The sequence below is a fragment of the Drosophila tropicalis genome, unplaced genomic scaffold (genome assembly GCF_018151085.1).
Source record: "Drosophila tropicalis isolate 14030-0801.00 unplaced genomic scaffold, ASM1815108v1 contig_393, whole genome shotgun sequence".
Classification (NCBI taxonomy): domain Eukaryota; kingdom Metazoa; phylum Arthropoda; class Insecta; order Diptera; family Drosophilidae; genus Drosophila; species Drosophila tropicalis.
The window spans coordinates 4,416,505-4,431,673 of record NW_027172855.1 but is presented as its reverse complement, the minus strand read 5'-3'; the positions used below and the strand labels follow the sequence as shown (position 1 = coordinate 4,431,673).

The 15,169-nt window shown below is 37.4% G+C and overlaps 1 protein-coding gene across 3 annotated transcripts in view; it reads right to left on the bottom strand.

Moving 5' to 3' along the window:
• The window catches only part of Tsp (Thrombospondin), a 28,074-nt gene that overhangs the window by 1,197 nt on the left and 11,708 nt on the right, over positions 1 to 15,169 (bottom strand). For 2 of the 3 annotated variants that reach the window (XM_068284475.1, XM_068284476.1), the window contains 8 exons: positions 14,325 to 14,391; positions 13,942 to 14,257; positions 13,751 to 13,880; positions 13,504 to 13,644; positions 10,339 to 10,527; positions 10,121 to 10,238; positions 2,729 to 2,850; positions 1,601 to 1,985 (listed from right to left, as the gene is read on the bottom strand). In XM_068284475.1, coding sequence (XP_068140576.1) covers positions 1,894 to 1,985; positions 2,729 to 2,850; positions 10,121 to 10,238; positions 10,339 to 10,527; positions 13,504 to 13,644; positions 13,751 to 13,880; positions 13,942 to 14,257; positions 14,325 to 14,391 — 1,175 coding nt within the window. In that variant the 3' untranslated portion in view covers positions 1,601 to 1,893. Of the gene's footprint in view, positions 1 to 56; positions 696 to 760; positions 1,084 to 1,600; positions 1,986 to 2,728; positions 2,851 to 10,120; positions 10,239 to 10,338; positions 10,528 to 13,503; positions 13,645 to 13,750; positions 13,881 to 13,941; positions 14,258 to 14,324; positions 14,392 to 15,169 lie in introns of those variants that run through there. The other variant, XM_068284477.1, reaches the window with a different exon arrangement.

Genomic DNA, 15,169 nt, shown 5'->3' with positions numbered 1-15,169 from the left:
CTGCAAGAATATTCTGATGAGTACTTCTATCTCATCAAATCGGAATCGTTTCTTACCTGTAAGGGATTAGGAATTGTTGGGCAATTATCGCAAGCATCCCCTACACCATCGTGATCCACATCGGCTTGATTCTGATTCCTGCGCAAAGGACAGTTGTCAAATTGATTTAAAATCGAATCATTGTCTATGTCCTCATCACATTCATTGCCAATGCCATCATCGTCGGCATCGAGTTGCCTGGCATTAAATATAGATATGCAATTATCGCAGGCATCTCCTACACCATCATTATCCTTGTCCTGCTGGCCAATGTTGTATACAAACGGACAGTTATCCTGTTTATTGAAAACTTGATCGCCATCAGCATCATCGTCGCATCCATCTCCAAAGCCATCATGGTCAGCATCTTCCTGTCCTGAATTCGGCAAATATGGGCAGTTATCCTGACGACAACGCAATTCCACACAGTCTAGTGCTTGATCCGGCCAGCCGTCGAGATCCCGATCGCTGGCGCACAATGTGCCATTACCTGCCCATCCCACTTTGCAGCGACATTCAAATTTGTAATTATCCACCAGCACACATTCGCCATTTTGAGAACAATTGGAAAGTTTCATGCAAGCATCAAAAGCTGTGAGACAGCTAAAAGGTCCATCGGTCACAAAACCATCATGACATGGACAACTATAGGAACCCTGAAATGTTCAATGGGGCTCAGTGCAACAATTGAAAGGGAGTATCAATATGTCATTTCGCTTACAATGCTATTCAGACAGGTCGAGTGCTCTGGACATCTGAAAAGGCCCATTTTACATTCGTCAATATCCACACAGGTTTGCTTTTGGAATCCTACAGATAAATAGTCCGCGGAATAGCCATGTACATGTATGCCATCCATACCGGGAGGGCATGGAGCACATCTGAAGCCAGGATTGAGATTGGTGCACATTGCACTGTCATCACAGGGCTTGTAGATCTCACACTCATCCACATCTTGACACGTAGTTCCATTGATTTTGTGACCCTTTTGGCAGGATATGCATTGGAAGTATGGGAAGAAACCCATTCGCGCGCATTCAACACCTATAAAGTTTTTAAAATAAAACAACTTTTATTGTTTGGCTTTCAAACATAAATAAGATTATTTTGCTTATACCATGCAGCATAAGGTGAAATATTAACAAATGTAACAATGGCAAATGTCTTTCAGCTGTCCGTCTGAATGAACACACACATAGTACATACACATATGTAGATTATAAAGAACGGAAGAGCTAAGCCCAACACACGTGTAGCCAGTCCGATTTCAATTTAAAAAATTGGATTAAAATTGGCCAAGTTATACGTAGAAACACATTTCAAAGGTCCGAGTTAGCCACCGACCGCTAGTGGCGCTAGTGTGCTTGCATTTAGAAGTAATTTCAAGTTCAGTCGTGTCAGTAGTTTCTTTTGATGCATGGTATACCAAAGTCGGTGTGACGACTTACTTACTTTTATTATTGATTTATATTAAATTTTTACAGAGGGGAAGGGATAATAAGGATAATGAGGAAAGGTCGCTGCTTGTTTCGAAATTTTGAAGATATGAAGAAAACAAATATATTAAATAAATTTTGATATTGTTTAATCGGCATTTATTATTTATTATTATTTTTAGACATTTCCATTTAGTAAGTAAATTTTTAATTAATTTTTTGTTTACTTTTGTTTTTGTTGTGTGAAGCAAATACTAATACTTTAAATTTGTTTATTGTTTTGTCGTGTGTATATGTGTAGGTGTACGTGTGTGTGTGTGTGTGTGTTTGTGTTTTAGCGCCAATCATAGAGCTTACATCTTATGACTATTGTTTATATACTATATATATAATTTGATTCTGCTTTTCAATTTGTTCTTTAGTTCGTTATGACCGAGTATTTGCGTTGCGTGTACTGGCTCTGCCTCTGATACGAGTGTTGCAGGTTATGGGTGGGGACTATAATGTTACCTAATGCAAATGAGAATTTTGTTATTAATATACGTTTCATTATATATCATTAGATCGTGTCACTTTGCAATCCAATAAATATCCACCCACTTAAAGTCATCTTTTGAACTTTTACCGAAATCAATTAGCAAAAACTTGACTTATAAGGAAACACGACATTCCAACATGATTTGACTTAGAGTCGGGACTCACAGCTCTAATTAGCTGTTGTGTTTCACACATTCGTTGGAATAAAAACCAAAAATTGCCCTGCTACACTATAATTTTGGAGTAGGTACAATATATACTTTATTCAATCAAAAGGGTTCACTGAGTCTCAACATTAATAAATCAAATAGTCGTGTGAATTGTGTGCCCTACAGCTCAGTTTGTCGAGCATTTTAGTTAAAGGAAAAGAAAACTTTTTTCCAGAAGTAAAATATTGTTTTCATCTATCTCATTAAAGGTCAAAATATTGAAAGTTAACTACAAATCTTTCAAAACTACTCCCGAGCTCCCCGTATCGATGTAATCTTGTCGACACATTTTATCCTGTCTGGCATTAAAAACAAACAACTTGGCCATAAAATGAGAATTTAGAAGACAAAACAAGGTTAAAAAACAAAGATCATAGGGGGAAATGCAAACTTGTTCCAAAACTCCACTTGAATCTAATCAAAAACTCAAATAAACAGCATAGCCGCAACCCATGTCCATATCCATTCATATTCATTCAGTGATTGCTAATGTTATGAGCGACTCACCTGAGGGGCATGGTGAATCCAGGCAGGGATTACGTAGCGTACATGTGCGTCCATCACCATCATAGCCAACTGGACAGGAGTCACACTGTGCACCGTTCACAGTATCGTGACACTGAACGCCTCTGCAAGCAGGCAAAAGAAAGAAAACGTTAAAATCAAGGAACAAAAATAATAGGTAGAGATGGGTTCGTTTTGTTTATTATTATTAATACTGACAGGCCAGGAACAAACAACAACAAAAGGCGAAGACGAAATTTATTAATGATGTTTAGTTTTCGAGAATGGTTACACACACACAAAAGAGATCCCAAAGAGAAAAGGTTATAGTTGGCCAGGCCGACAAAGCCGGCGATCGACAGGGTAGACATGTGCCAGTTGTTCGTCGTTTTTTTGTCGGTTTCCCCCCCCCCCATCATCTTCATTTTGTATGTCCCCCAACACACACACACAAATGTGTCTACAGAGAAGACATAGGTAGACCCCATATCCAAAGAAAACAAATTACAATTACAAGAAAAACTTATTAAAAGTCCCAAAAGAAGGTACACTCGAACATGTAGGTTGTGTAGGATGTGGATGGCCCATGGCCAAAAACGGCATTGCATGTAAATTTCTCTGTTCCTTTTTATTTATGCCTTTAAAGTGTGGGATTGCTTATGGGCTTTTGGCTTTGCAAAATATTTACATATCATGACATGGTCATTAGCTCGCAATTCGAGGTTACAGTTAGCTTTCTGTCCATCCTCTCTGCCCATTTGCTCATCTCATTTGCCAGGACATAACTCATTGCAGTCCAATTTCCTAAGAAGAACTCAATCTCTTGTTTCATCTACAACCACTGCTCAACTGGCACTACTGTGCCCAACTAACCCACAAGTCGTATGTTTAAATATTTTATGTTTTATGTTTAGTTGCCGGAAGGCATAGGCAAAACCAGAAAAGGGCCCAAGACCCTAGCTACCAAGCTTGAATGCGACTCAAACAGCAAGTATAATTTGAATGATGCATGGGAAAAGTTTTCACAAGCTTAAAATAGAATACCCTAAAATCTAGTGGGATATTAAGTTTAAAACGATTTGAAGATTCTACTTTTCTTATAATCTCTTGGGATATTTCATTTTTGTTGCATGAATTGCCCTACACCGATAGTTTCATACATAAGTTTCTTAATAACCCATCAATCTTAAATTGAATTTAGAAGAGATTATTTTCATCTTATAATATGGACGAATATAGAAAAAAATTTAAATTATAAAAATTACCCAACCATTTTAAAGATTTAGTAGTTGGTAGCAAAGGCAGCCAAAATGATTAAAAATATCGATATTTTCTTGGGCCCCCCCCCTTTTATATTTAATGAAGTTTGTCCCTACCAACGGTAATATTTACTTTCCATACATAATATTGAAATATTTCAAAACGAAGTACCATTTAAAAATTGTAGACAAAAGACACAAGAGAGCAGGATCGATAAAGTTCGAAACTGTATTCAAAAGCTTAACAAATCAGTTGAAACATGAAACTACAAAAATGTTATTCTAGATTATAGTCATCAGTTCAGATGACCAAGGGTTAGTCACCGATTAGATCTGCCTCTAAGAAATCACCCAAAGTAACTTTGAGAATTATAAAGACTTTATATATTAATAAAACATATATAGATGCAGAAATTATAGGATATAAATGTCATAAGCTCTTGTTATGTTTGGCAAGGAATGTGTTTTCGTTGTAAATTGGCAACATATTTGATACTCCCTTTTTGAGTAGAGTATTAGAATAACATAAATTTCAGTGGGCGTTGAGAACTGAGTTGCAAATAAAAGGTTCAACATTTTGTTATTTTTTCAGTGCGTGGAGTGATCGTATACAACTGTACCTCTGTATGTGATCGTTTGTGTATATATGTTTTTGGAGATATGTACGAGTAGAGGAGCTGTCAGTTCAACAGATTCGTCAGCTTGAGGCTCTATATGCATTGCCATGGTGGGCAACAACACACTTGTCAAGAGCGTGTGCGTCAATATTTTTTGTTGGTTGGTTGTGTGGAAGCTTTTTGGGGATTGGCTACAACAAACGGCTGGCTCAGACTTTGGCTGTGACTCCGTTTTTGGCGGCCACCACTCCAAACTGGCAACGCGCAATTAGCAAAAAGTGTTAAGTACTTAAGTGGCAAGTAAGCAGGAGGTTGAAGGATGGAGAAGGAGGATGATATGCGGTCTAAGTCAAGGCGGCGCTGGCATTTTCCATTTATGGATACATGTCCATGTTGCGTAGGCCCGTGTTCCCAGAGCAGAGAGAGTAGCCTCTCAGCCTCCACTTTGCGCTTTTCTGCTTTGTTTCAGTTCATTCGACCATATTGTCTGCGGCATCGTTTGAGTGCTGGGAAAATAGCCAGTCAAGCGCAACGAGGAACGCATTAGCATTTCTGCCACTGTCCCCCGCCCGCGTATCCGTCACTGCCGCCCCAAAACTCATATCTAACTCTGCCCCCGCCTCTGTCAAACTTTTAACTCCATCGACTAGTTAGCATGACGAAGAAACTCACTTGCCATGCCGTGTCCGTGCCTGTCCATGCCTCAGCTTCCCTTTGGACCTTTCCTTTTATTAACCACGCATTCATAATTCATAATTCCAATTTGCTGGCTGTTCTCTTATTTTTTTTCCTTTCTTTGCTTGTCTCTTGCTCAAGTCCAGTTCAAACACCACCCAAAATAACTTAAACCAGGCTCATGCACAGGCTCCATCCACCAAGATCTGACAACTGTGAGTCGCTCCACAGTGCCGCAAACTGAGTGCTGAGTAATGTGTGAACATGGCTCTGAAACATGCAAAAGCCTTTTAGGGCAATTTCTTTGGGCCTTGGTCGCCACTGGAAATGAGCTACAGAATGCTAATAGAAGCTTCATATTTTATGGCAAACTTTACGATCGGAAATTGAAAAATATAAATAAGTAATAAAATCAAATAATTTACAGTTCCCGTACAATAGGTTCATAAAACTCTTTCTATTCATTGGATTCTACAAAAGATCCCCTAACATCATTCTTTATATTAGAATTTGATATTCTAAGGCAAATTTTTCACAAATTCTTGAAAGATTTAGTCACATACCTATATAGCTAAAGCATTCACATTCAATTCCTTTAACAATCTGCTTAATAAAAGCAAATTAATATATAGAAAGAGTTCAAGAACATGTTCGTTCCTATGGAGATATTCTTACATGTAGAATTTGTCTTCTAAAAAGTTACATCTAATCAAATGAAAAGTCATCGATGACTAGAAGACTACTAAATATATTGTATCGTGTAATTTATGTTGGTTAGTTCCACTGATAGATAGACCCATTACAATACAAAATTTCAGCCTCTTTCACACTTGATAATATATTATTTCTTTCCATTGAAAGTAGAATTTCTATCTAATTTTGGTTTACTCTTTTTTTTCTCTGCTAACCTCACCCAAATTGCTTCTAATAGTAGCGCATGCCATGCAAATGCATGCCACTTATTTCTAACAGCAACAACAACATGAAAGCCACTTGGCTGCCTCAGTCTAGCACTCCTATTGGAGGGCTTCCTTTTTAGAGAGCACCCGAGAGTTCTCCCCAATCCTCCAACTTTCCTGCTTGTATGTGGCGCAGACACAAGGTTTTAGACAAACTACAACTAACTGCCATAAAGCGGCGTTTATTTTGCCACAGGCCACTTATCTGCAAAGTTTGACTATGACGACGACGACGACTCCCAAGAGCTTGATCTCGAGCTCTGGTCGGGGCTTGTTTTTGTTGGAGTCCAAGCCGAAGTCAGCTATTAATTTGAATTCAAGCAGTCAAACGAAAGAGTCAACAACAGCAACTTGGAATCAATGGATCCACTTTTGAGGCAACGGTTGCGACTTGGACTGGAGCTTGAGCTTGTGCTGGGGTTTGGATCTGGGGCTGGGGCTGGGGCAGTGGCCGGGGCCGTTGTTGCTTTTTGTTTCGTTGCGTAGGCGAACTTGATTCACTCTACACTCTTGAGATATGCGTTCCACCGAACTTTTATGTTGTACCAGCCACGACTCGCTTCTTGCTTTTACCTTCTCTTCACAAAACACCAAAAATAAAAAATGAAAGAAGACAAAAAAAAAAGGCCTAGAAGAAAATGTTTGCCGTAAACGTTTTGTTTTGGTTAAGAATCTGTGGGAAAGTTGTGCCATAATCGAAATGGAATTCTATCTTGGAATTGTGTTTAACACATGTGTACACATGTTTGGTGTGTCTTTATCTCATGATCATCATCAGAATCAACATCAGCATCAGCATCAGCGTCTAACTTTCCAGCTGGCCTTTGGCTGCAGCTTGATTGCATTACTGATTATTTCATCGGCTGCATAATTTAAAACTGAACAACAGAGAAATTGAGCCAGTGAAAAGCCCAAGCCGACTGGGACAAAAGGAAACTTTTATTTAAGGCCTTGGGCTCGGGTATGATTGGTTTTTTAGGTGGTCTCCTCTTTTGTATTGAAATCGAAAGTGCCCTCAAGATACACAAGAAACAACTAAATTTGGCTATTGTTGCCAAGATTCAGAGCTCTCGAAGGTTTTGCTAAGTTTTTGATATGTAAATATGTAGACCAAGCAAAAATATGACCAATGGTCTTGACAGATTGACAAGTTTAACTCTTTTCTCCTCTTTATTCTTCAATCTGTCTTTCTTTCTGTCATGGCTTATGTAAGTTAGATAAAATCAGTCTGAGACGTTTAAAGATTCTTCTGAACCTTTCAAAAGTTCTTGGTAAATTCCTTACCTCTAATGAATCAGTCAAGTTTTTTGTGGAAGGCTAATAGAACTTTAGCAAAATGGTCAAAAAAATTAAAGTTATAATGTTAAGGGACAACTCATTGAATCTTTTGATATAATAGGTCATATTTGCAGCTTTTAAATTTCAAATATTCCTAATTCTGTTAATAGACTTCTATTAAGAGACTAAATCCTATCAGTAGTGGCTTTTGATTGACTCTTGACCTCTTGTTTCAACGCCTAATCAAAACCCAAATACTCTACGAAAAACTTTTCATTATTTTATTCAAATAAAATTTCATTCATAGAAAGTAGATACTGGAATAATCTTAATCTGCTAATCTAAATGTTATCATAAATTTACAATTCAATTGTAGGGAACAAGAAAAACCTTTCTTTATCAATTTATCAAATCAATTTGACCCACCTACAGCCCATATTTAGTTTAATGGATTTTGAAACCGGAAGAAATCGCCGCAGGGCGGAAAATAATAAAGTTCTTGACTCTGCCAATTTATGTCAAACTTTATCAAATAATTATGCAAAATACCCACAGCAAAATGCTTTGAAAATCTTAACTAATAAAAACATAAATTCTATTTCCCCTTCGTCGTTGGGGCCAGTCCCCCCCCTCAACCACACTTGGACATGTCATAAATATGTTAAACAAAACTATAACAAGTTATGCCATGTAACGGACATCAAAGACGAAGTAGAATTTACCAGGGGGAAAGGGAAGGGCGCTCTGAACAAAATGCAACAAAACCTTTGCAATAATACAAAAGTTCAGAAAGAGGAAAAGAGAAAAATAAGATGAAAAACTTATACATAAAGCATCCCAAAAGTTGTGGGGTCTTCTTTTGGACCACAAATGGCACTCGAAATAGCCGCATAAATTAGTTAAATAGAACCCGAACCTGAACCCGCACATAACTGAAGTTGAAAGAACAGAAAAAACTGACTGACTCTCTGAGGACTGACTGACTTCATTGTGTCAAAACACTTAAAACTGATTTTTTTCTCTGTCTCACTTCGATTCTGTAATGTGAGACAACTCGAACGAAGCGCCTGCCACGCGCATAGGAAGCAGTCGACCATAAATTTGTGTAAATTATTGAAAAACGGGGGAGACCCCAAGGGAATTGTAAGTAGGTATGTATATTGTGCGGTGTAGTAGGTGTCTTCTAGGGTTCAGTATACGAAAGGTGCGCCTTGTGTGTCTCTTGACCGTATTTTAATTTGCATAAAATTGTTTTAAATGTTGTCACGACGCAACGCAGATCGCCGCCGAATCGTTACTGTCATCTTTCATTATCGATGAAATGTGGCCCAATGTGTGTGGTAGAAAAGTCACTCCTAAATAACCTCTAGGAACAATCACTTCCAACTTCTCTCAAAAAAATCTGGAAATTTTGTTTCAATACTCGGCGTCTTGGTTTTGTTTTCCATGATCAATTCTATTAAAACCCCATAAAACTTGTTCTAATGACTTGGCACACCTGTTGATCCTTTGTTGTGGCAGGTTATCTTAAAAAGTTGTATTTTTATAGACACTTCTATTCACATACCGACTAGAATCCATTCCTGTTGTAAGCGGTAGATGTTCCTTTGTGTTAAAACTGATAATGGAATTTTGGTTTTGTTTTGTTTCTGGTTGTTTACATTTCCAAGAATCTCAGTGTGAAGCACAACTATTGTATATATCAAAGGAATATCGATAACTAGTTCGTAAACAATACATTGTTTTGACTTTTAGGTTTCAGTAAGTTTACAATGCTTTTAACCCGTAACGAAATGTGTGTTCCGGTTTTGACGAACATAATTCTCATTGTTTGATCAAGAGAAGTTCGACTATTTATTACAACACTAACCCCAACATCAACAATTGAAAAGTTTTTTGAAAAATAATAAAAATATATATCAAATTATTGTTCATAATTGCTTTTACAGTTCCTTTTTGGTTAATTTTTTAAAGTGTATTCGTCATCTCTATATAAAATGTGTCAGGGGATTAAGAAGTCTTTCGTTTTATCTATCATCTGTTAGTTTTGTCCAAAAAGAAACTCGTTTTTAAGCCATCATTCAGAACTATTAGGCTTCGCTGCTCTTATTTCGTATTCATTCATGGATTAAGTTGCTTTTAACTTCTGAGAATCCACTAAGTAAATATAAATCGTCTTCTTTACAATGGGCATGGCTTACTTATCAATCATAGAAATGAAAGCAAACAGAGAAACAGAGACGAACTGTCTGAAGTATCTGAAAGGGATCTGCAAAGTTGCTTGACTAGATCATCAAACCATAAACAACATCAAATTGCCATTAAGGCCATATGCAAATAATTGCAGAGTCAGAGTCAAAGTCAGAGATTTCGCAGAGTCAAAGGAGCTGGGGAACTGAAAACCCTTTTCGGACACCTCTTTTTTGAGATTAGTGGCAACTGAGGCGGCGGCGTTGTCTTTTGAAAACCTTCGAACCTAGCATGACAAATACAATTAACATGGATGCAATGACCACGCCCTTGACGCCATAAAAACAACAACAACAAAAAACTGAGTTAATTTTTGCTGCATTTAATTTTTCCTTTTGGGTTTTTTTTTTTACTTACGGATAACATTGGAAGTTGGCACAAGTGACGCCTGGTTTGCAGGCCTTCCCGTCACCAACAAAGCCGACAGGACAACGGCCACACCTTGGACCCGTTGCAGAATCATGACAATCCACGCCTAAAAAAGACAGAGCCAACAACATATATAATGGGCATAACATATTCTTAATTACAGAGGGTTTTTTCTTTAGCTTTTTTAACGAATTGTTAATGCTTACCAGGATAACAAGGATTCGCTGTACGACAATCCACTCGTATAAGATTTTCACTGTTGTGAGGCTCCTTGCAGCCTGCACAATTCTCCAATAACATACGCAAGTAGGCAATCTCCTGACGTTGGTGGGCGACGTCTTCACGAAGCATCTTAACCAAAGCTATTAAATCGCTCAGCGAACGTGCGAGGGCGTCTGGAACAATGAGTGCGCAAAATATATATATATAAGAGTTAAGAGTTTAAAATAAAGTAACAATAATTCATGAAGTCACTATGTACACGTGTGTGTGTGAGTGAGTGTGTGGGATAGGGAAACGTTTCCATCGTCTGACAAGATTAAGGTCTAACCAATGCAAAAGTTGTATGGTTGAACCCTCCAATAGCACCAACTGTTTGCAATCTCTAATCCTCTTTGCCGCTCGAATGACTCTTTGCAATAGCTTAGTACCTATCCCCAGCTGCTAATGTGCAGCGTTTTAGTGCAATAATTTCCATTATTTAATCTAATACGACAGCTAAGCTGAGCATTCATTCGCAACTTTCCTTGCCATAGAGGTGAGTCAGAGTTCTACCATCAGCTAAAATTTGATTTCCCTCACGAGTTGTCTTTAAGTTTAACTGAATGGTAGTTCAGTATGGAGAATTGTGATATACTTACATACATGTATTTCATTCCTTTATGGTTATTTATTTTAAGCCCTAATCCAAAAGATATCGAGCTTTTTACCAACGATTTAATTCCAATTTTTGTTAAGGTCAAGCAATTACTTAATGGTACTTATTATTTAGACCAATCTGTAGAACTGGCAACATTTATTGACCAATCTGTATCTATAATAAGAAGCCGTACCGAGCTTCACAAACATTCAAACTACTTTATAATAGCCGCAAGGATCTGCCCGTATCTTGCTCTCAGCTCAAAAATATAATAGGAACAGAGTGAATTGTTATAGACAGAATGGGTGACTTTAATTTCACTTCCATATTGTACGATTCATATAAGAATTGTGCATTCAATAATTCATAAGTAATGAATTCTATCAAATATACAAAGTTTTATGATGTAAAACTTCATTTACGATTAAAATCCTTAGCAACAGAATGCTGGAGGATATTGCTTTGATCCACACGGACCAATTAAACTCGTCTCGTATTGATCATGACTAGAATTGGTATATAAGAACGGGGGACAAAATAATGTGAAAAGTCTTTGTATCACTTACTTATTGCGCGCACCTCAAATGGCAAAATGCAAAATTTGAACGAAGTTTCCTTGTTTTTAGACTCGAAATTACCTAAAAACACTTTTACACCCAATCCTATTTGTCATGTAAGCTAGTTTTATCAAAAGATATGAGAATTGAACAATTTTCGATTGCATTGTGTTACCAAAAACCTACATTATAGACTTTTTGAAATGTCCCTGTAAATACTTAACTTTTTAGGCGAACTTTTCAAGCTCTTAACATTAGCACTAAGATAATCAGACTATGCATAATGCTTTCCCAAGACTCATTATACTCATTATACAAGTGAATAAGAACATAATTTAACAATTTAGCAAGAAAATCGCATCTACATAAATATCTGTCATCTCTAGATCTCCATTACAAATGTTGTACGACGCCATGTAAGACATATGGCAACAACTAAACTAGTCCAACCAAAGTTCCCTGCCCTGCCCCGCCCTGCCCCAATCGTCCGTTCACTCACCGACTGGGTGAGTGAGTGAGTTTTGTCAACATTGAAAACGCCGCCGCCACCGTCGCCATCGTCATCGCCATCTGAACGCCCAAACGCATCCGTTCCAAGTCAAGTCAGCTTTGAGCCCAAGAGATCTGAGATCTCGTTTTGGTTGTACATTTGGGCAACCTTCGTTTTTTTTTTTTTTTCTATCTCGTCGCCACGTAATTCATTCATTACGTTTTCGCTTTGCGATTTATGTTTGAATATATGCCGCCTGCCCGACTAGATTCAAACCCTGCCAAGTCGACCTGATGGTTGTTGTTTTTTTTTTTTTTTTTGTGTGGGTACACACTATAGACACGGATCCAGAGCGCGGGCTACCAATTTGGCGTTTCGCACTGAGCCAGATAAATAATAATTATGCTGGATCGGTTCCATACGAAACGAGTGCACAAGTTGTGCCTGGGCTTATGCGTTGTGTTTTTCTTTTTTTTTGTCTGTTGTCATACTCATATCTTGACGTTCATTAGCGTTGTCTTTTCTGTGGGCGCTTACCCTTTCTCCCCTTTTCTATCTAACCACAGCCGCACTTCCTTAACTTGGCACTTAGCGGCGACTTATTGGCCGTTCAATATGGTTACTTACCTCCACATGGGTTTTATGGGTTTCGTAATTAATTGCATTGAGCGGCTTTGTAAGGTATTATCAGGTTTATATACATATATATTACAGGTCATGGAAGACTTAATGAACATCTTAATTTTCAGGGCTAGGAACATTTACTGGTTCTATATTCACTAGATATAAACTCGAAAACATTAAAAATGTCCTTTAAAATGATCTTAATTGAACTCTTAGGAATAGTTTCATAGAAATGGGAGAATCACCTGTTGTTAATAGACTTGAAATAATGGCTTATATAAATGGACTAATGTAAAAAAACAGTCAATTTTTTATTTGAAGAAGTTCTTTAAAAACAATTTGTATGTCTTCTAGTTAAGAACAATTAATCTTTTCATCTTGAGAGACTCGACCAACACTAAATTTGAAATCAATATTTTGAATCAAGGCCCTCCCACATTAAGTTGTTCAAGGTTGTTTGATTGCATTAGAGTTTTTCATACATTAGCCATGCCATTGACATTTCCAAGCCTACCTTCCTACCCATATCAGTTTGTTAACCCACACTCATCTTTCTTCTGCCGACAACTTGCTCTACAGCATTTGGCTTAATTGAATTATGTACCATGAAACTGACACAAAACACCAACTGACAAAGTCGAAAAGCAAAATAATTCCATCAACGTGTACATCTATGCAAATATAACTCAAAAATTGCCACGCCCCAAGTAGAGACTCTAACTTTGAGTTCGAGTGGAAAAGTTGTCTCCTTTCGTTGACTGTTTTAGGACTACCGAGTGTCAGGAGCTGACAAGCATTTGAAGTGAGTTTTCTTCGAGGTGGAGTGGGCATCTTAACCTACCTTCACAATCGCCATGCATGATGGGGATATCACCACGTTCATTGTCGGTTGGCACCTCCACTTGCCGCTGATCGGCACCTTCACGAGACAGAGTAGGTTCATCATACCAATTGCTGCGTACGTCGCGTTTCTTGTTCTTCTCTGAAATGGTAAAAGAAAAATGCAAGCCAACCAAATTGGGTGGGTTTATAAACAGCCCACTGGCATTTCTCCAACTCGCTGTCTGTCTAGCCATCTCTTCACCTACCACGTTCGGTGATCTTGTTTCGCAACAAGCGTCTATTTCCCCGCCGATGTAGACCCTTCTGGCAGTTGGCTCTTTGCAAAGAATGTTCCATATCAGCATCAAAGTGCAGAGGATATTTACGCTCACGGAACTAAAATCAAATCCATGTTTCTTAAGCCGTTACCACTTTTCGCATTTAGTCTTTGACTTACCAATTTAATTACAGGATCATCCATTTGTGTGTATAACTTGGCCAAACTCATTTCTATGTCATGATGTGTACTGGGCTTACAGTCCACATACAAAGTAATACGATTCTTGGAAAACTGAAGAGCCAACGATCGTATAGTACTCGTCTCATTGATATTGGGTATTTCAAAATTACGCGATTCTGTGGCACCATTGGCACTTATATCAAGTGTCACCCGTTGCTCCTTGCGATCCAAGAAGAATGACATTTTATGCTTCAGCATGGGAAAATCGATCATAAAAAGTGCCTCAATGGAAATGTGTAACTTGCGACGAGGTCTAATTTAAGTATTTATTAAATCAATACACTAAGTAGTTAAATTGAAAATAATGTGTCAAAGCTTACCTAATATGTCGGGTGGATATAACGACATCTCCTTTACGTATATATTGTTCCAATTCAGAGGAGGCAACTGTAAATGTAGGAAGGAATATTCAAATAAAACGTTGTCCAGATATAAAGTTAAAGCTAACGATATATTTTTATGTACCTACCATGTATCATATCTTTTCGACTAAAATCTAAATTTCTGATTTGTAATCTATTTTATTAACATAAAAACAGATGAAATGGTGGCTACTTAAGATAAATCTGCTTATACATAAGAAAGTATCCAGATAGATATAAAAGAACGTAAAAATAATAGAAATTATATTCATCATACTGGGAACCTAGAACTAGAAAATGTAAAATAAGGTGAACAAGTATAATCTAGGAGTCGAACTAATAGGTTTTAGTTAAAATAAACCACTAGTTTCTAAGGCCATCAGTTGAATATCTTACTATAACTTTGTCTCTTTATAAATTTAAGACTAAAAATGAAGTCCTCTTTAAAATTGGATTACTAGGACAAATAAAAATTTTGTATAAATAGTTTTTTAGTTAAAAATACTTATTACTGTATACTAAATTTACTTTGAGATACCTAAGCAAACGTTCTGATCTCTGATTTTCTTCGTAAGTTTATTACTTTGATTATCGAGACTAAGTGAAGACGAACTAATTTGTGTTTGTGCACTTGATATGCCTTTAAGAATGTACCTAATCATATTAAAATATTTCCAGTTTATCTTAACGCTCATCACTTATAACTAATCTGTGGACTGACTTCCTGATTGATAAGTACGCGATAAAGATATATGCTCACTGCGAAGGCAAAGAATAACTTCCGTTCTTTAAACTGATAAGCA